The following is a 27,939-nucleotide window of genomic DNA, read 5'->3' on the forward strand; positions in this document are numbered from 1 at the left end:
ATTTTCTATGGGCTTCTCTTTTATGCCATTTATACCTGCACTTGTCTTCGAGGGTTTTGTTTTTCTTTCTTCCTTTTGGATTTTTTTTTGGGGAAAGCGTTCTACTTCATTACGGTTTTTCTTCTACTCCCTGCTCGCCCTAAGCTTAGCTGCTATTCTCACCATGTTAAGGTCATTGCTCTCCCATTATCCATTTTCTCTTTGATTTCCCCTGTTTCATAGTGTGGTGATCCTGACTGGCTACCTGCTTTCTGCTGCCCGCTTGTTGGATTCAGTCCCTTGGATTTTGGTCAGTCCTTCTACTTATATGTACATGTGCCTGCTAAATCTAGATGTTTTTCTTTATTTTTTCAGCACCGCTTAGCACTTCAGGTTGGTGGAACATGTGTTCTTTGTTCTCACCACAAGTTAGATGTGCCTTTTGAGTCCCCCCTCCCCAAAGTGGGGACGGCTTGCCGTGGTCCTGCTGCATTTGATTCTGCGGCCCTGCAGCTGTTCATTTCTTAACAATTACATGGTTGTGACATCTGGGAAAATCCTTTGAGGTATTTCGTATCCTTGTGCCTGTGCTTCCTGGGTCACTTGAGATTACCAGGTTTCTTCCAAGTTCCTTTCAGGAACTTCGCCTTTCACCTTTGATGTGATGGTTGCCATCAGAGAGGGAGTGAGAGACGATGGAGAATTGTACACCACATATGAGTGCAGGCACTATGAGTGAAAGAAAGCTGGGCCCCAAGTGTGTACACCAGTGGGGCCTGCCAAGGATGACATGTCTGTAAGATTTTCCCTTTGTGCTCACCTCTCCTGGGAAGTTGTGTACCACTGAATGGTTATTAACTTGATTGAACTTAGTACAGAACCCTCAGCCTCCTGGATCAGAATCTCCAGGGCTGGGACCTATGAATCTATCTTTTGAACCAGCACCTTGGTGATTCTGACTTGAAAAATATTGGTGTGCGTGGTCCATCTTGACTCCTCCTGTCCTGTGTGGGCATTGACGCCATTGGTACCTCTTTAGAAGTTACCTTTGCTTACTCTCTTGCCTTCTTGTGTAGACCGTTTAGCTTGATGTTCTCTTGACTGCGCTTTCCACCCTTCCCCTTCCCTCTCCACCCCTGCAAAGGCTACTATTAATTAGCAGCACAGGACTTCACACAGGAAGGGGCACTGCTCTGACAAAATCATAATAGAGGAGTGGGAGGCCGAAATTTAAGCTGATGCTCTTATCTTCAGGATCTTGTGCAAGTAGAGGTCTTTAGGATCAGGTTTGCCCTCTAGGTAGTCATAAAATATATATTTTATGCTAATTATTTTGGTTTTTACTTGGTTTTCTTGTTGTTATTTGGGGACTTGGGGCCATCTAAAAACTCCCTTATCTAGGTAATGATATTCTATACCTTGTTCTGTTTCCAAATGCTAGGATTCTCTCCTTTGATTTCTGTCCCAAATCCTACAAACTACTAATCCCCTCTAAACAGAAGAAAAATTAACCTAAGAGTGAAAAAGCCATGGTGACTGACATATCCGCTGCCTACAATATTCAGGTAGCCACTAAAACGTGCGTTAAAATTCATGTTAAAAATTTGTCCTATGACAAAATGGCCCGTTACATTGCCTGAGTCTTCTAATGCCTCACAGAAAGAAAAGATGAAAAAAGATGATCAGCCAACAGACTAAGCTGTTATTCCTTAAAGTAGGATATTCCAAGATACTCTAAGAAACAGTCAAAACTTGATTAACCAGGTTGTTTAGGGAATGGGATCCTAGTGAACTGAGGTATCTTACCCCTTGCTGAAATCTCTCTGAAGTTATGTGTGAATCCATGTAACTGTTTTAGAAATGTTAAAGATAATTTTCACGGAAAGGTAAAATCATGAGTCTCTTACAGATTTAAGAATGAGCACATGTTAAAGATTTTATTTTACTCATTAGTTAACAAGGGAACCAGACAGATGTTTATAGTTGGTTCAAAGAAAAAGTCCCAAAAACACAAATTTATATGGAGTAAAGGAATTGAATTGCAAATGGAGGCAAAACTGGTTTTTCCACAGTGGGGAGGGAAGTCAATCCAAACTGCATGGGACAAGACAGAGTTTGCATATCCATCAGTTACCTGCAATTTACAGAGGTGCAAAAGCGCTCAGAGGCAATGAACCGGGCTAGAATCAGGCAGCTTGGAAGGGTGTGCTGTCGATAAGGCAGAGCTCTTTTGTTAAAGTACAGTTTCTAAAAAATAGTAAGCATGGTGAGTACTTTTTTTGGGGGGGGTTCTTTTGCCTTTTATAATTTCTCAGGGTCACCACCTCAATTCTCACCCAAGATTCAGTTCTGCATAACATGAATTTACTAAGTACTTACTATGTATAAGACATTGCAGAAGAACCAGAGACAGAAAAGAAGGTATTTCTTACCTTAAGTAGCTGATTGTTTGGGAGTGAGGGAAAGACATCTGTGCCATATGCCCAGTTAATCACACAGCAGAGGGACTAAGAATCTGTGCTGTGGTAGGTATGGGAATGAAATGTTTAGGGAGGACCAGACGGGGAGGAGTTAACTGACCAAGGACGGGGGCTGGGGAGATGACATGGTGACATTCAAGCTAGGCTTTGATGGGGGACAGAGGGGAAGAGGGGACACAGGAGAGGCCGTTTCAAGGTGAGGAACCAGCCTGGAACTGGATGGTCTGTTCAGGGAAGGGTCAGGAATCGAGTGGTGAAGGTGCAGGATGTGGCCAGACAGGAGGCTAAAGGCCAGGTCATGGAAGGCCCTGAAGGCTGTGCTAAGAAATGTAGTCTCGACTCTGAAGACAGAGGAAAGCTGTTGAAAGCTCGGGCAGACAGAGGGGGCGATGTGATCGAACTGGTGCTTTAGAAGATGAATTGATTGTAGAATCAAGATATTAGAGGCAGAGGGACCAGTTAAGAGGCTATTGTAATATTCTGGGTGAGGGATGATGAGGGACCACATCAGGTCAGGGGCGAGAGGGCCAGAAGGAGAGGACAGAGATGGTGTTATTAAGGCTTGACTCCTGATTGGATGTGGGTAGTGTGGGAGAGGAGTTGAATGCTGAAATTTCCAGGCTGGGGGATAGTGGTGCTCTTAACTAAGATAGGAAACATGCTGGGCATGGGGGGTGGGGAGCAGGTTCTTGGTAACAGATAATGAGTTCGGTTTGAGACACACTGAGTTTGAGGGGCTTGGTGGACATCTAATTAACAGCAAGTGGCTGGCAGCTGGAAATTCTGGTCTGGGTCTAAGGAGAGAGGTCAGGGCTAGAGATACAGATTTGGGAGTCATCAATGCCCAAGGGGTGAGCGGAAACTGGGAGGTCTTGAGCTAAGAGAGAAGGATTGGTGGGGTGCGTGTGCATGCGCGTGCACGCATGCGCGCGCGCACACACACACACAAACACACACACACATACACACACATACACACAAGGAGGCAGGGCAAGGGGAGGTTGGGGAGAGCCAGTGAGAGCCAGACTTGAGCTGGAGAGGCAGGGAAGACAGGAGGACAGAGAGGGAGACTAAAGGCTGAGGCTGGAGGTCTAAGAATAGAGGGGAGGAGAGGCAATGGGGAGGGAGAAAGGGGAAATAAGGAAGGTGAGATAAAGGAGGGAAAGGACTGGGGCAGGACATGCGGGGGAAGGGAAGAACACTGAAGGAGAGAGGAGGAGAAGAGAAGCAGAGGAGAGGGGAAGAGAGAGAGACAGCGGGGAGAATAGTGGGGGAAGGGGAATGATGAGGAGGAATAGAGAGAAATGGGAGAGTGGGATTGAGAGAGGAGGGGGAAGGGAGAGAGAGGAGGCGGGTAGGAAGAGAGGGAGGGAAGGGGAAGGGATGGGAGAACATGGCAGAGGTGAGGAGAGACTTAGTAATATGAGGGCCAGGTTTCTGGAGTGGCAGGAGAGAAGCCCACAGGTGCAGGGTCTGTAAAGCCAGGCAAGGGGCAAGTATAAAGGAAGAGGCGAAGCAGGAGTGTCCTATGCTATCCTATGCGACAGGGATAGGAGGAGGGGGAAGTCCAAGGAGAGGATGCGGCCCTGCTCTCCTCTCACTGACTCTTTCCCTTGTCTGCTCCCTCTGCATCAGCTCTGCAGCCTCTGGGCTCTTTTCTGATCTTAGCAGGCACCCCCTGCCTTAAGGACCTGTGCAAGGTGGTTTCCTCTGTGGAATGCACTTCCCCAGATGTTCACATGGCTCGTATCTTTGCTTCCTTCAGGATGTATAAATGTCTCCTCAGCAAGGCCTACTCTGATCACCCACTTATAAATTGTAGCCCATTCTGCTCCTTGCCCCCCACTATTGCCTTGCCCCTTAGCCTGTTATATCACCTTCTAACATCCTGTAACACAGTCATTTAACATGTTTATTGGCTATCTCATCCCACTAGAATATAAACTCCATGAACACGGGGATTTCTTGTCTTTTTTGTTAATTGTTGAATCCTTGGTACCTTGGACAGTGGCAGCACATAGTAGGTGCTTGAAAAATATTTTTTTGAATAAATAAGTGATATTGTGTTGAATATGGACAATCTCCAAAAGTTGTATAAAGGATGTGTTATTTCTGTGTTAGTTGCTCACTCATGTCTGACTCTGTGATCCCATGGACTGTAGCCTACCAGGCTCCTCTGTCCATGGAATTCTCCAGGCAAGAATACTGGAGTGGGTAGCCATTCCTTCCTGACCCAGGGTTCAAACCTGAATCTCCTGCATTGCAGGCAGGTTCTTTACCATTTGAGCCACTAGGGAAGCCCATATAAAGGATAAATGAAACAAATCCCCGAGGTAGCTGTATTTTACTATGATTTACTTCTTTGCACAGTGGAGAACAGCATAAAATTCTGATCACCATAGGGTTTTGTTCAGTTGAGCTTTGATGAATAAGGCTTTTAGCTAATAAGTTAACTCGAATTTGAGGGTCTCAAGACAAGCTCATTGGATAAACATCTTTCTCTTGATGCCTCGATTTCTCTGGAAGGTGAATTGGCTTTGCATTGGTCATCAGTAGTGAGAGCCCAACACTGGCTGGTGAAGGGGGTGGCAGGTCATAGGGATGACAGACTGATAGGAGGGACAAGGACAGACATGTGCAAGTCTTAATGGAGCATTGTCTTCCATCTGCTTGTTTGTGGTCAGAGCACAAGGAGTATGTTATCTGATTTGAAGGGCGCTTTAAACCAGCTTAGGTATATGCATTATATCTATATGACTCCTAACTTGAAATTAGAATAGTTTGGAAGGGCTTATAAAGCAAGCATGTGCTTCCTCTGGAGAGCTTAAATTGGCAATGTCACTCAAATACTTCAGTACTCATGGATTAGAGAGTTGACGAGAAAAAGATTCCCCAGTAGTCTTTCAATGCACTGTTCGTATATGGGAATGACCCTCTAATTGTAGTTGGTTAGGCTAAATGTGTGTAGAAAAATATACTGTCATCTCACTTGTCTGAAATAGATTGAATTTCCTCGAATACTCATGCATATCTGTCTTTCAGATAATTTAAAAATCACTCTAGGTGATTAACAGCATCCTCATCTCCATCCTGAAACCTATGGAATCCTGGAAAGCTGGTGCTCCCTCGTCCCCATTTGGACCTTAATTTTCCACAGCAGTCAGGCTTGTGAGAGAGATGGCCTTAATGTTTTGGCACTCTAATTACCTTTATTTGTTTCAGTGTTTCCACCTAAAAGGTGGTTAAAGCACCGTCTGTGTTACAAGTTTTGATTTTTGGGAGTTCTTTTTCCCCAGGGGGAGTGGCCACAGCAGGTCCTAGCTGGTGGTGAGTGGCTGTCATGATCTCTACAGCACCGCTCTACAGCGGCGTGCACAACTGGACCAGTTCTGACCGGATTCGCATGTGTGGCATCAACGAGGAGAGGTGAGGAGGCTGGGAAGGTGGCTGTGGCCAGCTTCCAGTGAGCTGCCCCTGCTCCCCAGCAGGGTAGCTGTGAGAGGGCCAGAGGAAGAACCCTGGGAAGGAGACTGTTGGTTGTTTCTGATTTTCCTGAGGTGGGCTGGGGCTGGGCGGTGAGAGTGGCCTGTTCTGCCATGCCGTCCCTGTTCAGGTGGAAGTGAGGAAGCCAAGAGATGACCTTGTGCCAACTAGTATTTGTCTACTCAGTAAGAACTGTCAGACTGTGGAATACAGGGATGCTCAGGCAATTGCAGTTTTTGTTTGCTGCATCCATGTTCTGTGCTCAAGGATACGTGTAAGATATTTTTGGTCCTTGATCTAAGCCTGGAATAAAGATGGTTTTATTATTCAGCTTTATACTGGGAATGGTTAGTGGGTATTCTGGCGATCAGCACTTTCTGGCCTCACGAGGCTAGTGATGATTTGCAGTGAGATACTTATAAAATATCAAAGGATGATCAGACTGCTTAACGTAGTTTTCATAGGAAACTGAAAGTTGGTGATGCCTGCTGGATCCATGTGCATTTTCAGTTTTCTGTTCACCAAATACTGGGTTGACCAAGCTGTGCCATTTCTGATCATACCCCATATGAAGAGCACTCAAAATGGCCTTCAGATTCTACATTTGACTTTTCCTAACTCTTAGCCAAAGAGCTGTGTGTTGGTTGCAATGTCTCTCCCATTTTTAGAGAAGGTATGGCTCTCCCATGCTAGCTGGTTTCAATATATTGACTGCTGAAATCCAAATATGTCAAATCAATCACCTAGAACACAGAACAATATGACTTTTCATTGGATTCAAGATCTGGCATTTCCTTGGGGAAATCTTGGAGGTGTGTGCATGGATGTGTGCATGGAGGGGGTGTGGGTAATTTTGAAAGGAAAAGGGATGGCTATCTTCCTTCTTCTGCTCTTAACTGAAGAAGTGTGTACTTGTCTGAGGTTCAGGTTAGAATAGACCTTTTTATTTTTTTTTGAAGCCATTAGTGTTTGATGGTTTAATGCTCTCTACACAGAAGAATGAGTTAGAGATGGACTTAAAAGGAATTTAATTTTAGAATATAAAAGTCAAGTTCAAGGAAAATAAGACAAAATTCTTCTAGGATCTGTGCAAGAAAGATATTTTCCTTTGCATATGAGGTGTGTCCTTAGATAATAACTAAGAGATGATGTGGGGAAGGCAGAGTGGTGGTATTGATTTGTATGAGTGTTCATTGGCAACTAGTTATAAGCAGATGAGACTTTGATGTAGAGATCTGGACTAGAGCCTTCAAAAAATCAATGGACAAGTTACTTGGGTTTACTGTCCATTCTAAATCCCCACTGAAAAAGGACCATGAGTTGGAACCAAACTTGATTTTCACTTCTTATGGACCTTTCTTGGGATGTTCAATTACCAAATATTCCACGTGGTTAAGATGACCTTTTAAGTGTTGTAACTTTTGACCTTGTCTACCCATTATTGTTGCCTTCCTGCTCCAGCCTAGGCCATGCTACAGCTAATTTCCAAAAGGTGATCTCACCTTATTTAAAACCATCTTCCTCATCAGCCCTTTACTACCTGTAGAACTTAGCTATTTGGAATATAAAGCTACATCTGGGGGTTAATTCTTAAAGTTAGGTTTGAGAAGCCCACCCAGCTCCTCAGATAAAGTTGGGGACTGTAGAATCAGGGGACAGGGCTTTCTGCTGGCCTTAGGTGACTAACTCTAGACCAGCCTCCAGCTAAATCCCTCTGTTTGCTTGCTTGCTTGCTTCCTTTCTTGTACACATTCATGACTTCATTCACCAAACATTTGTTAAACTCAGTCAGAGCAAACCATTTGTCATGGGACATTGGTGGTAAGTGCTGTCGAGTGGCATATACAGTGGGAGTCTAGAGGCAAGAATCAAAAACTTCCTGGGGAAAGAAGGGAAGGCTTCCCAGAGGCAGTGACATTTGAGCCAGGGCTTGAGGGATGAGTAGGAGTTTCAGGTGAGGGCTGTTGTTTGTCACACCGTGTGTTTGTGGGGAACTTTGGAATAAAGGCAGTCTTGGGGTGTGATGGGATTTGAGGCAGGGAAAGTCTGCAGGAGCTGGGATCCAAGGAGTGAGATATGTGCCATGTAGTTAAGGCCCAACAGGAACTGAAAAAGGTCTGGTTTGACACTGGTGCTAGCCCTTAATAATTAGGCAGACAGCCCTGAAAGGTTATGACAGGTTCTGGTTTAAGTTCAACAAAGCCTTGAGCATAACAGCCTAGGGTCGTCTCTGTTGGGAAGAAACGGTGGGATCAATTTTCAGTCCTGATTGAAGCCTGCTTTGACTCCTGTTCTCTTCTCCCCGCTACCTGCACCCTCCTAATCTTGCTCGGTTGACCTGGCTCTTCCCCTGCACCCCCTCCCATGTCCCACATTCTTCTGTCAATGGAGCAGTTTAACATTTGCTTGGCTTTACACACTCCTCTCCTCAGAAGGCTTGAAACGTGGCCTCAGGACATTTTCCCAGAGCTCAGGTGTAGGTATGGCTGGAGTAGTCAGGATCGCTGTTACTGCGGCCACCTCGAGAGTCTCTGGGCCAGTGGCTCCACACTTCTCTGGTGGCTATCCTTGAAGGCAGAGTTTCTACTTTCAGGGTGACTTTATATAGGATGAAAGCCGAGCAAGCAGGACCGAGTATGCAGCTTAGCTCCCCTCTGTATCATCAGCAGGGGGGATATGGAAGCAGTGTGTCCTCTCTGTGATACCTTATGAGGGGTTGTCCAAGTGGGGGTCCCTGCCTCTCCTTTTCCCTTACCACCATTGTCCCCGCAGAACCAGCCCTGGAACCCTGCTTCACCCCTGGCCTGAAGCTGGGGATTGGGCTTGCTTTCCTGGGCTCTCAGGGGTTGATGTCCAAGCATGTTTTCCCTTTCCCTCAGGCTCCGCCTTCCTCGCCTTCCTTGAGACCCCCGACTGTGTCTCCAGCCCTGTCTCTCCTTTTGATCCCTGCTATTTGTCACCAGCAGTCCATTGCCAGCAGTGAAACCCTCCCACTTCTGCCAGCCTAGCTGCCTTTTAAAGGGAACAAGCCTTTCCCCTCAGTTAGTCCCTTCTGCAGCCCTGAAAAGATAAGGAGAGGCCTGTGGTGACCCCCTTGCCTTTTTTGCCCCTCTTGCCCCAGGTACAGTTTGGGGGTGTGTCAGTGGTTCCCTGTTCCAGTGCAAGGGAAGGAGTTAGTTCTTACGGGGCTTGGGTTGGGGACACCCTGACTGCCCTTTGGTTAGGGTGGCTGGTGAGGCAGGCACTGGCTTCTTCCCTGGCTGTGGCAGAGCTCAGGAAGAGGCTCTGAAATAGGAGGATGGCAAACCCCAAGGCAGTCTGGCTCCCTGGAGATGCACAGAGCATTCCTGTGTTTGCACCCTGGGAACCGTATCGTAGTGCTTGTGCTAGAGCTCTGTTGTTGCACCTCAGCCTTCGACTCACCCACTCCACCCACCCCTGCCCCACCAGTGTCTTCCCTAGGGCAACAGAGGCACATTCTGTACTTCAGACACCAAGTTTCCCGTGGGCTTTATCCTCTCTCCAACGTCACCCTCCTAGGCTGACCTTTTTTCAGGGAGGGGGTCAGGATATACCATTTTCTGTGAAATGGTTGGATGGCATCACTGACTCAATGGGCATGACTTTGAGCAAACTCCAGGAGATGGTGAAGGACAGGGAAGCCTGGCATGCTGCAGTCCATGGGGTTGCAGAGTCAGACATGTCTGAGCAACCGAATAATAACAAATCCCATTTTCTAAGATTCTTACCCAAATTTTACAGAAGACTTTTTAGAAGGTGAGAGTACAGTGGAGTTTTCCTCTTTTGGGAACCTGGCCTTTGGGAACCTCCTTTGCTTTGGCCTTGAGCATTTCCCTCTGCAATATACCAGCTTGAATTTGGGGTCTGTTGTCTTGAAGGCTTCCTTCCCTTTGGGATGAGAGAAAATGCAGTGATGCTGGGAGGCCAAAGGGAGAGGGGGAAGCTGATGGGGAATGGGATGCAAGGAAGAGCAGAAAGGTAGGAAGGAGGGTGCTGGCCTGAGCTCACCGGTATCCTAGAGGGAAAGAAGTCATGCCCTTGAGATGCCCCTTGACACCCAGTGACCTGCCTCAAATCAGTGTCATTATGTGTGCTAATAAACATGCATCTGCTGTAGGCAAGCCTGTCAGGTGGACAGGTGAGAGTTGGATTTAGAACATGAAACACAATGGAGGTGCTTATTTGTTTTAGGAAAGGGTTACCCTTATGAAGCCTGCAGCCAGCTTTCCTTACAGACTTAAATAAGACTGCATTTATGAGAAAAGTGGTTTGCATGCCTTTTGAGATTTCCTGTGAGTTACATCTCTCCCCTCTTGGCACTGCTCAGTACTTTCTGCACAGTCACCTTGATGGATAAGCTCTAGGAACAAGGCAGAGGTGCTGGGGTCCTCCACACCACTGGTGAGAGCCCTAGAAAACTGGACACAGCCCAGAGAGGGGAGTCTGGTCAGATCGGGACTTTTCCTTTGTAGGAACTTGAAAAGTTGGGCATGGAGGCTCTGGTTTGCAGCGTGGACCCCCTCCCCCAAGTTTATTGTGGTCTCCCCAAAGCCAATAAGGGAAGTGAGACAAGAAGGATTTCTGTGAACCCAGGCAGGCAGGGGGTGTTCTGGGGAAGGTGGTTGTGGCCTGAAGGCTTGGCCTCATGTCCTTTTTCTGCTTGTGTCTCCCATGCTAGAAGAGCACCTCTTTCTGATGAGGAGTCCACGACAGGTGACTGCCAGCGCTTTGGATCTCAGGAGTTTTGTGTCAGCAGTTTTTCCAAGGTAAGGGGCCATGCAGAGCCACATGCCACCTGCTGAAGGGTGGAGCTGAACCACCCAGGCATGGTGGCCAGCCTGCCTTCCCTGAACGGGGCCAGGCAGGACCAGGGTGCTTCCCAGGAGTTGGTGCATGTGAGACAAAAATCAGCCCGCTGTGCTTTGCTTCTGCCAAGTTGCGAAGAGGACCAGCAGTCGCCCCTTCCAGGCCTCAGGAGCCTTTCACGACCTACAGAGAGCTAGTTAAGACAGGCTTTCTACTCTGTCATTGCAGGTGGAGCTCACGACAGTTGGAAGTGGCAGTAATGCCCGGGGGGCAGACCCAGATGGCAGTGCAACAGAAAAACTCGGGCCCAAGTCAGAAGACAGGCCTGACGATGCCCAGCCCCAGGTGGACTATACTGGGAGTGTGGCTGAAGCAGGGGGCCCCTTGGTGTCCCTGAGCAGCCCAGGAGACGGGCTCAAGCTTTCTGCTCCTGACGGCCCCGAGGCTGGCAACGACACTGCTGACTGCTCCTGGACTCCCCTTAGCAGCCAAATGAGCAAACAGGTGGACTGCTCGCCAGCTGGGGCCAAGGCTCTGGACTCGCGGCATGGCGTCGGGGAGAAGAATACTTTCATTCTGGCAACTCTGGGAACTGGCGTCCCCGTGGAGGGCACCCTGCCTCTGGTGACCACTAACTTCAGTCCATTGCCAGCCCCCATCTGCCCGCCGGCGCCCAGCTCGGCCTCCGTCCCCCCATCTGTTCCAGACCCATTCCAGGTGCCCCTCTCGGTCCCCGCCCCGGTCCCCCACTCCGGGCTCGTTCCCGTCCAGGTTGCCGCTTCGGTCCCAGCTCCTTCCCCTCCCTTAGCGCCAGTCCCGGCTCTGGCCCCAGCACCACCCTCAGTGCCCACGCTTATTTCTGACTCGAACCCCCTTTCGGTCTCAGCCTCGGTCCTGGTGCCTGTGCCCGCTTCTGCCCCCCCATCGGGCCCCGTCCCCATGTCGGCTCCAGCCCCAACCCCCCTCTCAGTCCCAGTTTCGGCTCCTCCCTTGGCTCTGATCCAAGCTCCTGTGCCCCCTTCGGCTCCAACCCTTGTCCTTGCACCTGTCCCCACTCCAGTTCTGGCCCCCATGCCAGCGTCCACCCCTCCGGCAGCTCCTGCCCCTCCAGCGGTGCCGATGCCTACCCCGACCCCGTCCTCCGGCCCACCTTCTACCCCCACCCTCATCCCTGCCTTTGCTCCCACGCCAGTGCCCGCACCCACCCCTGCCCCGATCTTCACTCCAGCCCCCACGCCCATGCCGCCTGCCACACCTACTGCCATTCCCACCTCGGCCCCCATCCCAGCCTCCTTCAGTTTGAGTCGAGTGTGTTTCCCTGCAGCTCAGGCACCAGCTATGCAAAAAGTCCCCCTGTCCTTTCAGCCGGGGACAGTGCTGACCCCAAGCCAGCCGCTGGTATACATCCCGCCTCCAAGCTGTGGGCAGCCACTCAGCGTGGCTACACTGCCAACCACCCTGGGAGTCTCCTCCACGCTCACGCTCCCCGTCCTGCCATCCTACCTGCAGGACAGGTGTCTTCCCGGGGTGCTGGCCTCCCCAGAGCTGCGGTCTTACCCGTATGCATTCTCTGTGGCCCGGCCCCTGACATCAGAGTCCAAGCTGGTGTCTCTGGAGGTGAACAGGCTCCCCTGTGCGTCCCCATCAGGCAGCACCAGCACCCAGCCTGCCCCCGATGGGGTCCCCGGGCCTTTGGCAGACACATCCCTGTCTACTGCTTCTGCCAAGGTGCTTCCACCACCGCAGCCTCTGCTGCCAGCCCCCAGCGGGAGCTCAGCCCCACCGCATCCCACCAAGATGCCAGGCAGCGTGGAGCAGCAAACAGAAGGGACTTCCGTCACCTTCTCTCCCCTCAAGTCACCTCCACAGCTGGAGCGAGAGATGGCCTCTCCACCTGAGTGCAGCGAGATGCCCCTCGACCTCTCCTCCAAGTCCAACCGACAGAAGCTCCCATTGCCGAACCAGCGCAAGACGCCGCCCATGCCTGTGTTGACCCCCGTGCACACCAGCAGCAAGGCCCTGCTCTCCACCGTCCTGTCTAGGTCCCAGCGCACGACCCAAGCTGCTGGCAGCAGTGTCACCTCATGCCTGGGCTCCACTTCCTCACCCTTTGTCATCTTCCCTGAGATTGTGAGGAACGGGGACCCCAGTACCTGGGTGAAGAACTCCACTGCACTCATCAGCACCATTCCGGGCACCTATGTGGGCGTGGCCAACCCGGTGCCCGCCTCCCTCCTGCTGAACAAAGACCCCAACCTGGGCCTCACCCGAGATCCCCGCCATCTCCCCAAGCAGGAACCCATCTCCATCATTGATCAGGGCGAGCCCAAGGGCACTGGTGCCCCCTGTGGCAAGAAGAGCAGCCAGGCTGGGACTGAGGGACCGCCAAGCACAGTCAAACGTTACACCCCTGCCCGCATCGCCCCTGGGCTGCCAGGGTGCCAAAGCAAGGAGCTCTCACTCTGGAAGCCCACAGGGCCGGCAAACATTTACCCACGGTGTTCAGTCAACGGGAAACCCACCAGCACCCAGGTCCTGCCTGTTGGCTGGTCACCGTACCACCAGGCGTCTCTGCTTTCCATTGGCATCTCCAGTGCTGGGCAGCTGACCCCCACCCAGGGGGTGCCCATCAGGCCCACCAGCGTCGTTTCTGAGTTTTCTGGTGTGCCATCCCTCGGCCCCAGTGAGGCCATGCATGGGCTTCCTGAGGGGCAGCCGCCACGGCCCGGGGGCCCCTTTGCTCCCGAGCAGGATACGGGCACAAAGAACAAAACCTGCCGCATTGCTGCCAAGCCTTACGAGGAACAAGTGAACCCTGTCCTCCTGACTCTCAGCCCTCAGACAGGGACCCTGGCACTGTCTGTGCAGCCTAGTAGTGGGGACCTGCGAGTGACTCAGGGGCCTGGGGAACCAGAGAGCCACCTCTGCCCCGACAGCACTCCTAAGCTGGAAGGCCCCCAGGGGGCTTGTGGCCTGAAGCTGGCCGGAGAGACAAAGCCTAAGAACCAAGTGCTGGCCACCTACATGTCCCACGAGCTGGTCCTGGCCACCCCCCAGAACCTGCACAAGATGCCCGAGCTGCCTTTGCTACCTCATGACAGCCGCCCCAAGGAGCTCATCCTGGACGTGGTTCCCAGCAGTGCCAGGGCCTCTAGCACAGAGCTTCCACAGCTCGGAAGCCAGGTGGACCTGGGCCGGGTGAAGATGGAGAAGGTGGATGGTGACGTGGTCTTCAACTTAGCCACCTGCTTCCGGGCCGATGGCCTCCCAGCAGCTACCCCGAGGGGCCAAGTGGAAGTGCGGAGTAAGGCAGGGCAGGCTCGAGTGAAACAGGAGAGTATAGGTGTCTTTGCTTGTAAGAACAAGTGGCAACCAGACTCTGTGGTGAGTGATGGTGCGTCCGAATCTCCGCCACTCAAGAAAATGAAATGTGGCAAAGAGAAGGATGGTGAGGAACAGCAGCCACAAGCCAAGGTCCTGGTCCGAAGTTCCCATGGGCCCAAGGTGAGTGCTGGGCTGAGTTTGAGGGCAGGGCCGAGATACCAGTGGTCTGCTTTGTCCTGCAGATGTCAATCTCATGCAGTGTTCTTGAGTAGATCTGTGAAGCAAAGTGATTGCAAGCCTTGTGCAAAGTGAATCATGACCCTTAACCAAGGCACATTCTCCATATAGAATGTTTTAGTGTGGTGGGGGCGGAGTTTGCATTTTATAGGCTGTGGGAAATGATCCCTGCAGCTGAGGAAGCCATTGTCCCAGATGAAGATGGAAAGCGGAAGAGTATGATACGATACAGGGAGGGAAATTAATAACAGGCCCTTTGCTCCATAGCCATTCTTCCTTTTCCTTTTCTAAGATAACTGATGGCCTTGAGAATTTGGGACCCAGGGAGGGAAGGAGCCCTTGACAGGGTTGCTTCCTGCACCACTGGGTAAACCTGCTTAGGATTAGCTTGGAGTTTTGAGGGGCCAAAGCCAGTTCAGCTTCTGGGCTCATCCACCAGTTTCCTATCCCTCTAATGCTTGGGGTGGTAGCTTTGGGTTTCAGCCCGTTAGAGATTTGATGTCCAGAGCATCTGGATCTGGGTTCTTAATAGGTTAAGGAGAATGGCAGGGTTCTAGGCAGAAAGCGGGGATAAGAGGACTTGACCTGAGTCCGGTGTTCCTCCAAAAAGTATCTGAAGGCCACTAGTGATCAAGGAGATTCTAGAAGCAGTTGAGGATAGGGCTTATTCAAGATATGGAGCAATTTGAGGTTATGTTAACAAGCCTTCAAATTGAATGTTGAATAGATTTCTAGGTAGAGCACCGTGAATTTGTCTGTGCAGAAGTTCTTAGTTTTTTTTTTGTTGTTGTTGTTGTTGGACCATAGAGCACTTTGAGAAGCTAATGAGAGCTTCAGACCCTGTCCTCAGAAACATGACCTCATAATTTTGCCGATAATTTCAAGGGGCTCAAAGACCCAACCCATGTCCCAAAGCCCACCCATGGACTCCAGGTTAAGAACACTGGGGATAGAGTTTGGGTGGGTTTTTCTCACCCAGTGATGATGTATACTGGCCAGAATGGGCAAATTGATAGAGACAGGACATAGATGAGTGGTTGCCTAAGGCTGGAGAGAACGAGGAACTGGAGATGGCTTAATGAGGCCAGGGTTTCCATTTGGGGTGAGGAAAGAACTTTTGGAACTAGATAGTGATGATCCTTACACATGTTTGTGACTGTACTAAAAACAGTTGAATTACAAACATTACAAATATATGATATATCTCAATAAATTATGTCAACAAAGCTGTTGTTAAAAAATTATTAAATGAAGTGATACGTGTAGATGCTTAGAACAGTACCTGGCAGATAGTTAAGTGCTCAGGAAGTGTTGGTGGCTGCTATTGATATTGTTAGTATTACAAATAGGATAGATGTGGTCCCCGCCCTCCTGGAGCTTACGTCTCACAGGTGACTCACTGGCAGACAGGCCCCGCCCCTTCCTATATAAAATGCAGAGTTCACAGGGCGCACTGACAGATGCAGAGAGCAGAGAATAAAGTTACAGGGTCAGGAGCCTCGAAGCAGCCCTTGGCAACTGCCTGTAATGATTTAGTAAATGTCCATTTTTCTGGAAAGCAAATACCTTGGCTCTTTCTTTTTTACGTTCCATCTTCCTGAGGAAGAAACCATTGATTAGCAAAACTAAAATCAGGGGTCAGTTCAAAACAGCCCCTTTCAGGGTATGGCCAAGAATCAGAATAGTCTCTGGAGTATATACAGAAGTAGGAATATAATGTTAAGTGTGTGAAACTTATACAATGTTATAAACCTATGTGACCTAAAAAAAAGAAAGTTATTTTTTAAAAAGAAACAACACAGTCTCCTGTTTCCTACACCACCTGCCCCAAGGCCTGGAGACTCCTGAAGGACCTCTGAATCATCAGCAAAGAAAATTCTCCTTCAGTCTGGTGCTGGTGGTCTCCTCATCATTTGGAAAATTCTTTAGAAAAACCCTTCAACACTCTGTTGACCAGAACATTCATTTTACATGGTCTCCTCACCATCCCAACTTCTTGCCTAAGTTGAAGTGTGCCCTTGCAGAGCATGCAGACAGGAATCCCGTCTAGATGTTCTGTTCTGCCTGTTTTTGTCTTATCTTAGGAAGTAAAGGTTAATGATCTGTACTTGAAAGAGCCAGCTAAAAATGATATACAGAAATAAATAGGACATGTTCAAATTGATGTGCATTGAACTTTATTCCCCATGACCTGAAAGAGTTGTTTTCTGACTATACCTGAAGGGCACACTTGAAGCAGCTGGTGCCCATCTTCTTTCCTCCCTATGTCTTTCTTTCTCCTAACACTTTGGTTTGTAGGAACTTGCAGCAAGTGAAGGGAGAAACTGAACTTGAATTTCCAGCTCAGCCCTCCACTAGGTAAGAAGCAGGAGGAGTTGATGGGATAGCAGGATTCCCTGGACTTTGACGGGGATTGGTGACTTTTGTGGAGTCCCCCTGCCAACCCCTGCTGGAAGATGCTCCATCAGTAAGATATCTGCCATCCCCTTAGCTGGAGCTGGATCGTGATAATCTTCTAGAAGGTCACCCGGTGTGCAGGTCTGCTTAAAGGGAAAACCACTCTGCCTTTCTTCCTCGTGTCATTGTTAAAATGGTTTGCTTATTCCACACTCCCTGGACACTGCAATACTGAAAGTCCCTCTCTTGCCCTATTTCTTGCTGGATGGCGTGGAGAGATCTCAGAGCTTGTGAGAATATGTGACTGCTAGGCTCAGAGTATCCTAACAGTGCATAAGCACGACCATTGTGACTGTCCCAGGCACCAGGCAGTAGGTATGCGTGGAGCCAAGCATAGTCAGTGGAGACACAAGCACAGAAGGAAGAAGAAGAGAGGAATGAGAACGGAGGTGAAGGGGCCTGCCCTGGGTGCTAGGAGCCCTGGGTCTTGGTCCCAGCTTGGCCGTTTTCTCACCACAGGCACACACCAGTTAACTTGCAGGCTGGCCTGGTTCCTGGTGGCCCCTGAGGCAAGTGGAAACCTTGGGCTGTGTTGCCCTGGACAAATGATTTAACCTCTTACCCTGGAGGCTCAGTTTCCTCATCTCTTCACTAAGGGTGATTATTAGCTTTTCCTTGCAGAGTTGTTAAGAATAACAGATCGAATGGTAGAGAGAGTGTTTGGAAAAGGTGAAAAGGCCACAAAGTGTAAGGGGGCATTGTTGAAAATGCCTGAGCCTTTTCATTGTCTTTCCTAAGTACGGGGAGATTAGAATGGCTCCCGTGGCAGACTTTTCTTCTTGCCTTAGTGGAATCTTTTTTCTAGTATGAATTTATACATGAAAATAGATAATTTTTCTTGAATTGGCCCACGCGAGAATTATTTTCAGTTGTTGGTGTCGATATTATTCACAGTGAAGTTATTTGAACAATGTAGTCACCCAACTTGCAGAAGAGGCATTTTTGTTTTCTGTCGGTCTCTCTGTTGCTGTTCGGATAGAGTATGGGGCCTGACTTTGCACCTTTTCAAATGACTTTGGGTGTTTATTCGGCTTGTGAATGCGGACTCTGTGGACCTGTTTAAAATGGTGGGATATGGATGTCTATGGGGATTAGCTAGGGCACTGGATTGGGTCCAAAAAGCCTCTGTGGCCCACTGTGGAAGGCAGAGGGCTGCCCCTTCCCCCAGCCCATTCCTGGGCAGCTCATGTCCGTGTTTCAGAATCAGGGCACAGGGCTCAACATTAAGAGAACATTCTTAAGATGGGAAGCTGACCTTGGACCTGACACTATCTACCTCTCCACAGTGCCGGAAGCCACCTAGTGACCCCCAGGAACCCACCAAGAAAAGCCCCAGGGGGGCTCCAGATTCAGGAAAAGAGCACAATGGAGTCAGGGTAAAGCACAAGCACCGGAAGCCAACAAAGCCGGAGTCCCAGTCTCCAGGAAAACGAGCCGACGGCCATGAGGAAGGTAGGCCTGGCGCGTGTCCTGGCCCTCTCTCTGGGCTGCAGGGGGATCCCTATGGCAGACTGGGGCGGAGAGAAGGGCCTCTGACACTGACCAGGAAAGTGGGGCTTGCTCACTCGAGGAGAGAGAGATCATTAACACCTCTGAAAGTGGAAGGAGAAGAGAGACAGGAGCAGGGCTGCTCACCCTGGTTGCTGGAGTAAGGCACACTCTGAAGTGGTGCTTTTCAGACACACAAGAGTCAGTCCAACCCCAGAGTAGCCAGCCTATTAGCCTGTGGTGGGTCTAGGCTCAGAGAAGAAACGGCTTTAATGAGGATTGAGGCCGAAGGGGGATTATTTACAGTTTCTCTACCTTTGGTATGTTTGGAAACTCCCATTATAAAGGTTAAAAAATTAACTAGCTAGCATGGCTAGAGAAATCGTAAACCCTTATTGTTTAGGGACATACAGGATGTTTGGGGCAGGGAGGTGTGTACGTAATGCATGTGCTATGCCAGTGATAGTTCCTTGGCATCCTCTGCAGAGAGAAGCCCGTGTAGTCCCGCCCATAGTAGCCTGTGTTCACAGCCTTCCTGTCTGAGATGGCCTGCCCCTTTATAGTCTCTTCTTATATAGCAGCTTTCTGCCATCCGCCGCGTCCTGCTCCCATCTTCCTGCCTTGCTCAGTCCCCCAAGATCCCTTCTCTGGGACCTATTCCAGCTCAGTTAGAATTTTGTGGTGGTGCAGCAGCCTCACAGTCGTCCAGGCAGCCAGGCCTTCCACTCTGTGGTGTGCCAGCCCATTGATGCCATGCACTGCCTTTTTTGGTGTCAGCCAAAATGACCCAACTCCCAGTTTTCAGAAACCACCAGGAAAAGCTCCTTTTCTAAAAGAGATACTTAAATGGTGGCAGCATGCAGGTGTGCTCAGTCATGTCCAACTCTTTGCAACCCCATGGACTATAGCCTACCAGGCTTCTCTGTCCATGGGATTCTTCAGGCAAGAATACTGAGTGGGTTGCCATTTCCTTCTCCAGGGGATCTTCCCGACCCAGGGATCAAACCCACATCTCCTCTATTGGCAGATGGATTCTTTACCACTGAGCCACCAGGGAAGCCCTGATAGCAGCATAGGGGGAGCTAATAAATGTAATGCAGGCAGAACACAAACCCTCCCTTGAGCTTTCCATCTGAGCCTTTCAGGGCAAGGGTGGGGGGCTTTCCTGTGCTGAGACTCTGATTGTGATATTTCTGCCTTCTGCCCTGAAACCGCACACCACTCCAGGTTCCTTAGAGAAGAAAGCAAAGAGCAGTTTCCGTGACTTCATCCCTGTGGTCCTCAGCACCCGGACGCGCAGTCAGTCTGGTGAGTGAGTCTGAGGCTGAGGCCCATCTTGGTACTTCTCTGCAGAGAGGTAGAAATCTGGTGGAGCCATTTTGCCATTGGCCTAAGTGGAGAGGTGGGAATTTCATTCATTGTGCCAAGATGCCCAGCTCCCTGCAGAGACAAGAGAGCCTAGGGTAGGAGCTGGGTCATTGCCCACAATTTTAGGACGATTTGCTTAGCTTTTGAGAACAGGGATTTGACACCTCTTATTGGTAGCCAGTGGTGGAAAGACGAAAAGCCTGTGCCACTCAGGAAAACTGGTTCTACTCCAGGCCTTGGCGTCTCTTGATTATTGGGGCCAGTTACCAGCACAGACATTTTAATCTTTGGGCCTCTCTCTTCTTGGCCCATGTGACAAGCATCATCAAAATTGGAAACAGTCATTGAGTCGTCAGGGCCAGGAGAATCACACTTGGTCCCCTGAATTTGTACTAATCAGCCCCCAGTGTCTAAGAAAGGATGGCTCTTGCCAGGCGCTCTTCTTGTCTGCTAGCCTCCAAGTTGGTACTTAGTGCTAGAAATGGTTGCCCGGGTTCACCCAGATATCCAGGCAAAGTGAATGGAATGGAGAAGCAGGCACAGTGTAAACTCAGTTATCTGACATTCTGTTAACGAGCACCTCAGCACACGGAGAGCACGCTGGTAATTGGGGTTTGTAATGACAGCCTGGAGGCCTTGACAAATCCTGAAGTGTCCTCTGAATCATCAAAGAGCCATTACGTTACAGCCATTGCCATTTTAGTGTTAAACACAGCATAGTGTATTTGGTTCTTTAGAAATTGGTGATCCCTGGGTGATCTCTATGGTAATTCGTATTAACCAGAATATTAGATTAACTAGAACACTGCGTTCCCTGCCTGGTCTGTATAATGGAAAGTTTGCTGGACATTTGCTGTCTTTAAGTGGTCTGACTGAGGGGCTTGAAGCTTTGGTCCAGTGCCACTCTGTTTGCCTTGAACCATTTCTTCTCTTTTTTTTGGCTGCTCCGTGTGGTTCCGCAACCAGGGGTTGAACCAAGGCCCTCAGCAGTGAGAGCTTGGAGTCCTAATCACTGGACCACCCGGGAATTCCCTTGAACCATTTCTTTTCTGCTGACCTCACTTGGGTTTGGGGATTTGCTGAGTTAATAGCTGGGTCTTAAGAGAAAACTGGTGGTATCTCAGAGCCACATCCAAGGACGATGTCAGATCTCCTGGACTGCTGAGCCAGGCCAGCTTAGGACTGCGCTTGTTGTCAGCAGAGTTGAGGGTAGGAGTTGGGAGGAAAATGGCCTCTCGGCCAGTGGCAGAAGAGGGCAGGAAAGGTCCCATCGTCCTGGGGTGGTGGTGAGAGGAGAGGAAGTGCCTGCCCAGCGGTGAGGCACAGCTGCAGCGGGGTGGGGGGTGGAGCTGAGCTGGGGAGAAAGCTCCACCCCTGGACTCGTGGCTGCTCAATAGAAGGTGGGGTCAATGTAAGGGAAGAGGGCCTGGCTCTGGAGCATTTGGGCGGGCCTAAGCCAGGCTGTCACAGGAAAGGGGCTCCTTGCTTCACTTTTCCTGAGAGCCTTGAGAGACAACTCAACTTGCGCAGGGTGGATCTGTCAGCAAGTTTGGGGGTCACATAGTGAGCCGGGGTGGGGTGCAATGTCAGTCTGCCCTCCCTTACCCTCTACTAAACCCTGTGGCCCTCTCCTGCCCCTCACACAACTCTTGGCACCTCGTAAGCACTAAGTAAGAGTTTGTGGAATGAATGAAAGTGGCAGGGCAGCACGGATGAGGAAGGGTGTGTGGTTTGGATACTTGACAGTTGTGTAATTATTGGACTGTGTAAAGCGCTTTGGAGTGAATTATCTCATTTGAGCCTCAGAACAGTCCTGTGAGGTCAGTAAGGCTCAGAACAGTATTCTCAATTTATAGACAAGGAGACAGAAGTGAAGGAACTTTCCCAGAGCATACAGCCAATAACTGGCAGAGCCTGAACTCGAACCCAGACCTGCTGGCTCCTAATCCAGGGCACTTGCTTCGACACCATACTCTTAGTCCTTTGAAGAGATGCATGACCGTCCTCTGTACATCCCACCCGCAGGAAGCATCTGTAGCTCCTTTGCTGGTATGGCAGACAGTGACATGGGATGCCAGGAAGTCTTCCCCACAGAGGAGGAAGAGGAAGTGGCTCCCACACCGGCCAAGCGTCGAAAGGTGAGAAAGACCCAGCGGGACACCCAGTATCGCAGCCACCATGCCCAAGATAAGACCCTGCTGAGCCAGGGCCGCAGGCACCTATGGCGAGCCCGGGAGATGCCCTGGAGAACAGAGGCTGCCCGGCAAATGTGGGACACCAATGAGGAGGAGGAGGAAGACGAGGAGGAGGGCCTGGTGAAGAGGAAGAAACGGAGACGGCAGAAGAGCCGAAAATACCAGACTGGGGAGTACCTGACGGAGCAGGAGGAAGAGCAGCGGCGGAAAGGGAGAGCAGGTAAGGCTGGCCAGGGGCTGCTGCCCCAGGCGGCTGCTGTCACCCGTCCCCAAGCCACAGTGACTCTGGCTTCTGGGGACCCTCAGGCATCATGGGTACTCCCACCCCTGCCTCCTCTCCACCTGCCAAAGGCCTCTGCACCCAGAGAAACCTGGTGCTATGAGCGCCAGCTGCCAGAGGGGGTCACTCAACTGCAGTCCCAAGGTCTTGGCTTGGGGTTGAGATTGAATGAGTTCCCACTGACCTGCAGGTGAGCTGAGGACATGTATGCCCAAGCCCTCCAGTTTTATGTATATATATAGATATATAAATCTCAACATGTGGGCATGGCCACAGTGATGTCCTTGGTTACCAGGCAGTTCTCTGGTTGGCTTGAGGGAGTTGGGTCTCGTGGGAGGTTGGGTTTTCTCTCCTAGAATCCTAGGTCCGAGAAGAAAGAGGGCATTGGCTGCCTTTCCTGGGATGCCTCCAGCCCCTAAAGTTCAAAAGAAGTACAATGGTTTCCTCAACCCAGCGTAAGAAGTTCAAGTAGAAGCAGGCACAACTTGGCTTTCTTGGTTAAAGCCACAAAGGTTAGTGAGGCAGAGTGAAGCTTTGACGTGACCCGAGGTGGCATCATTTTTGTTGGACCTGAGCTGGAAAAGTGGGGAGCCCAAGGAGAACACCAGGCTCTCTTTGGCCACGTCAGATGCTATAATACGCAATCACGGAGGCACAGACTGTCACCAAGGCCAATACCAGTTTGTTCTGTTAAGTGCTCTTCAGGCCCATTCCTGTAGTGGATTTCTAGATGAGCGAAAAGCACATCTCTGGGTTCAGTGAAAACACTTCTGTCTTTCACTCTCTTTCTCTGACCTCTGCCCTTGAAGCAACAATTGATTGTCTCCTATAATGTATTCATCCTGAGCTGCTAGTAAATATCTGCAGTCTCATTATTAGTGAAAACTGAACAACCATGTTGGAGTGGGTAGTATATTCTGGGTTTGCTATAATGCCAAGAAGGCTAACCATCATCTCTGGCCCTGTTTAAGTAGAGATGTATATTATATCTATCCTCACACTTAAGAGAGTAATTGAGCCAGTTTTTGTCAACCGTGTGAGAGTAGTGATGACTTTCCCATTTTTCTGCCAGAGCCATGATGGATTGATTGGTCAGGAGTGAGTTGTCAAGCAGTTGGCCTCAGCCACTTGTGTTAGGATAAAGAGAAGCTTTTGTATCATCACTTCCCTGGGGCTTAGACAGTAAAAGCATCTGCCTACAATGTGGGAGACCCAGATTCAATCCGTTGGTCGGAAAGATCCCCTGGAGAAGGAAATAGCAACCTACTCCAGTACTCTTGCCTGGAAAATCCCATGGACAGAGAAGCCTGGTAGGCTACAAAACATGGGGTCGCAAAGAGTTGGACATGACTGAGCAACTTCACTTCACTTTTGTATAACCACAGCACTCTTGACAGCTTCAACATAACCACCTCCAGGAGCATGGGAGCACCACTCGGCAAGGCATCCTGCTGGTTGTGGGGTCACCTCCAGTGTTTGGAAACCAGATCATTCTCCCTCCATGTGTGTGTCTACGGGTTTTGAGTTGAGTCTGTTGGATTTGGCCTACGATCTTCTCCATATGTGATGCTAACTCTTCTTGAAGGAATTGCCTGGCAAACATCTCTCTTCTCCAGAAGCTCCAATTCCTCCTATTACTCCCCTCTTTCAGGTTGACATCACAGAGTCAGGCAGAGACTAAACTAGACCAGACAACTCCCGTGTGAGCCTCATGATCTTTCTTTTCATCCTGGGCTTGGGTCTCTCCTTGATTTGCAGAGGGGATAAGAAGAACCATTGCCATTCACATACCTGCTACCTTCACTCCCAGTTCCCTTCGGTGCTACCATGAGGGTGCTCCACCAGTGTCGAATAAACTCCAGAGCCTACCCTGCCCTGAGGACATGGGAAGGGGCTGCTGCTTTTCCTGCGGCATTGAATGCTGTAATATGGCTTCCCCATGTTTCCTGAGGTTCTCACAAGACTCGCTTCTATTCCTTCCTCTTTTGCCTCAGCCCAAACTGGTTACATTAAAAGGCCTGGTTGATAATGTGCTGGCTTGAAGTGCCATTAGAAGCCATCCAGCACAGCAGTTCTTTTTTTAAAAATTTATTTTGATTGGAGGCTCAGTACTTTACAATATTGTGGTGGTTTTTTGCCATACATTCACATGAATTAGCCATGGGTGTACATATGTCCCCCATCCTGAACCCCCCTCCCACCTCCCTTCCCATCCCATCCTTCAGGGTCATCCCAGTGCACCAGCCCTGAGCACCCTGTCTCATGTATCAAACCTGGACTGGTGATCTATTTCACATATGATAATATACATGTTTCAATGCTATTCTCTCAAATCATCCCACCCTTGCCTTCTCCCAAAGAGTCCAAAAGTCTGTTCTTTACATCTGTGTCTCTTTGGCTGTCTTGCATATAGGGTCATCATTACCATCTTTCTAAATTCCACATATATGCGTTAATATACTGTATTGGTATTTTTCTTTCTGACTTACTTCATTCTGTATAATAGGCTCCAGTTTCATCCACCTCATTAGAACTGATTCAAATGCATTCTTTTTAATAGCTGAGTAATATTCCATTGTGTATATGTACCACAGCTTTCTTATCCATTCATCTGCCAATGGACATCTAGGTTGCTTCCATGTCCTGGCTATTGTAAACAGCAGCACAGCAGTTCTTAGGCAGAGGTGGGGACCCACTGGTGGACTAGGGAAAGTTGGGAGAATGGGGGGCTGTGACAACTGGGCTTTTGAGAGCTCTGTGTCACCTGTGGAGAAGTCCTCATGCTATGATGATGGCTCCTCCATCTAGGTCTCCCCTTGGCAATGTCACACGTAAGAGAAGCCAAGGTCAAGGGAGGTGGGTTGAGAACTCTTGGATCTTGCAGAACCCCCTCATTTCACAACTTGGAGAAACTGAGGCTGCAGTTACTTCAGAGACATACTCATCTTTCACTGTTCACTAGGCATGGTGGCCAGTCCTGGCGGGAAGATAAAGACTATATGGGCATGGTCCTGCCTAAAAGCTTACACTTAACTAGCACAGTAATGATGCCTTACACTTTATAAAAGGGTGGTGTGGATTCTATCCTCATTTTACAGACGTGGAAACTAGGCTCCCAGAGATTATGACCTGCCCTCAGCAACCACACAGCTAATGGCCATGCCATGTAACAGTCATGTTAAGAGATAAGGATCAACTCAATCTGTCCCACCCCACCCCATGGGGCTTAGGACTGACCCTGCTTTATGAAGCTCTTGGTATGGAGTTCCCAGCAGGCCTTTTGGAAATTGGAATGTGCTCTGTTCGGCGAGCTATGACTAGAACTAGAGATGTTGCTCAGTGTGCCCCAGTGACTTGATTTCCAGCTACAGAGGGCAGCAGGTTTCTGTGACTGCCCCTCAGTTAAGTTGGCCCGTGGCAGCTTCTGGTTTCAGGGAGTTTCTGTCCACTTTGATCTTTGTGTGCCTGGAGAGAGACCAACAGGGCAGACAGGCGGGTAGAGCTAAGGCTGTGAGGGACGCCTTCTCCCATTTACTCGCCCCTAGTATACTACATGCTTCACTTCAGGAGAGCTGCTAGCTTTGTTTCATATTGAAGTGGAGAAAGAGACAAAGGGGGGAAATGCTGGGAAAGTTCTGATTTCCTTTTAAATAGACCCTCATCTTTGGGACAGCCAGATGGGCCACCCCCTGCTAGCAAGGCTGGGAGTTGTCTTCTGCTTGGAGGGGAGGGACATTGATGTGGAAGCACAGTGTCTGTTCGAGAAGCATCTAGTGGAATAGGCAGCCCCGCACCAGATATTGGTAGGGAATAGTTACACAACTTTGTCCTGAGATTCTAATCCCCAAAGTCCTCTGATTCAGCTTAGAGGAAGACGTTGCTTTTCTGTGTGCCATTTCCCTGACATCCATTCTTTCCTGCAGATTTAAAGGCCCGTAAGCAGAAGACTTCCTCCCAGAGCCCAGAGCACCGCCTCCGGAACAGGAACCTTCTCTTGCCCAACAAAGCCCAGGGGATCTCAGATTCACCAAATGGTTTCCTCCCAAACAACCTTGAGGAGCCAGCCTGCCTTGAAAATTCAGAAAAGCCATCAGGAAAACGAAAGTGCAAGACCAAGCACATGGTGACAGTCTCAGAAGATGCAAAGGTATGTTATCAGCCAGAGAAGTTGGGGGTGGAGACTGGGCTAGGGTGGCGTGTTTCCCATTTGAGGAACAGTCTTCTGAGTGAGTGAGTAAGTGCATGAACAGAAAAAGTGAAAGTGTGAGTCACTCAGTCATGTCCAACTCTTTGTGACCCCATGGACTATAGCCCACCAGGCTCCTCTGTCCATGGGATTCTCCAGACAAGAATACTGGAGTGGGTTGCCATGCCCTCCTCCAGGGGATCTTCCTGACCCAGAGATCGAACCCAGGTCTCCCACATCGCAGGCGGATTCTTTAATGTCTGAGCCACCAGGGAAGCCCGAGTGAGTGCATGGGGGGATTGAATTAACTCGTATTTATTACAGTGTTTTAAACTAATTCTAGAAGGGTTGGGCTGTAGATTTGAAGGATGGGCACTGAAGTCAGAGCTAATAATAAGCATCTACAAACTGTAGGGTTTGGCCCAGGATGAATTTGCCTCAACAATCCTTGGATCTCCTTAGAGTAAGGGAAGAGTTAAAGAATATGGCAGAATGTTAGCCTGAATAGCTTGTTAACGTCCAATCAAGAAGCTTTTGTCTGGGCTTAACTCACTGGAAACCAATCAGGAAGTTTTCTGAGTCAATCAAGGTAGAAAACAATTTGTAGAAGCAAGGATGTTGATGTCCAGACAAAGGTTGCCTGAGGGTGGGGCTGAAGGAATTCCACTTGGACTGGTCATATCTGTACTTTCCCAACTCCACTCCTCAGTTTCTGTGCTTCTCATGAGTGCCTACCAATCCATAGCCAAGCAAGGGCACTAGAACCCCTGTTCAAAACTGATGTCTCTTTGGGTTCTGATGTTCATGGCATTGGTGTTTAGTTCCACACCATGCAATTGAAAAAAAGAAAATCCCATGATCCTCTCATCCTGGAGGTGTGAGGATGTTGGAGAGATGCGAGGCTCAGGTTCAAGCGTTTGCCTGTAATATGTGTTTGTCTTGATAACCAAAACTCAAAAGGCCGTATGAGCTGGTTTCGGTGGTTGTGACTCTAATGGCTCTTGCCAGCTCCAGAGCAGGCTCCCTGAGTGGCACTGGCAAGAGGTAGCAGACCCAGGTGCTCAAGTCCCCCACCCTTGTTCTGGAATCTGATTTCAGCGCAAACAAAGTGCTCAAGCCTATTTCTTCATCTTTAAAAAAAGGAGATGATACTTCCAGTCCTTTCCATCCCACAAGGGTGCTTAGGGGAACAAAGGAGGCAGTGGATGTGAAAGGCTTTGATAATGGTCAAGTGCTGTCTCTGAGGTTGGTGTAAACCCTCGAGCTTCAGACCAAGGCAAGAATGAGGGGACAGAGACACAGGAAGGCCAGGTAGCAGGGCCGGCTCCTGGAGACTCTGGAGGGGCCAAGGCAGGAACCGGGGCATCTGCTCTGGGCCAGGTGCTCTGCTCACACAAACACTCAGGTCCCACAGCAGCTGTCAGAGGTGGGCCCTCTTGTTGTCATTTTATAGTGAGGAAACCAACGTTTGGGGAGGTTCAGGGACTTGCTCGAGGTTACTTGGTGGTCTGAGTGACAGACTGGGGCATGAGGCAGGCCTGGCTGCCCCGGGGGCACCCCCAGCCCCTACCCTTTCCATATGCCTCCACCCTGTGAATGGGTGGCTTCTGTCTGCATTCAGGTGATGCTGGGGTA

General features: G+C 49.7%; 1 protein-coding gene across 3 annotated transcripts in view; it reads left to right on the plus strand.

Annotated features, from left to right (window-relative positions):
* Positions 1-27,939, plus strand: part of BCORL1 (BCL6 corepressor like 1) — a 58,237-nt gene that overhangs the window by 12,717 nt on the left and 17,581 nt on the right. For all 3 annotated transcript variants that reach the window (XM_055563772.1, XM_055563771.1, XM_055563773.1), the window contains 7 exons: positions 5,756-5,885; positions 10,642-10,729; positions 10,998-14,273; positions 18,074-18,239; positions 19,503-19,583; positions 21,669-22,058; positions 26,042-26,265. In XM_055563772.1, the coding sequence (XP_055419747.1) occupies positions 5,800-5,885; positions 10,642-10,729; positions 10,998-14,273; positions 18,074-18,239; positions 19,503-19,583; positions 21,669-22,058; positions 26,042-26,265 (4,311 nt within the window). In that variant the 5' untranslated portion in view covers positions 5,756-5,799. The remainder of the gene's footprint in view (positions 1-5,755; positions 5,886-10,641; positions 10,730-10,997; positions 14,274-18,073; positions 18,240-19,502; positions 19,584-21,668; positions 22,059-26,041; positions 26,266-27,939) is intronic.

The sequence above is a fragment of the Bubalus kerabau genome, chromosome X (genome assembly GCF_029407905.1).
Source record: "Bubalus kerabau isolate K-KA32 ecotype Philippines breed swamp buffalo chromosome X, PCC_UOA_SB_1v2, whole genome shotgun sequence".
NCBI lineage: Eukaryota > Metazoa > Chordata > Mammalia > Artiodactyla > Bovidae > Bubalus > Bubalus kerabau.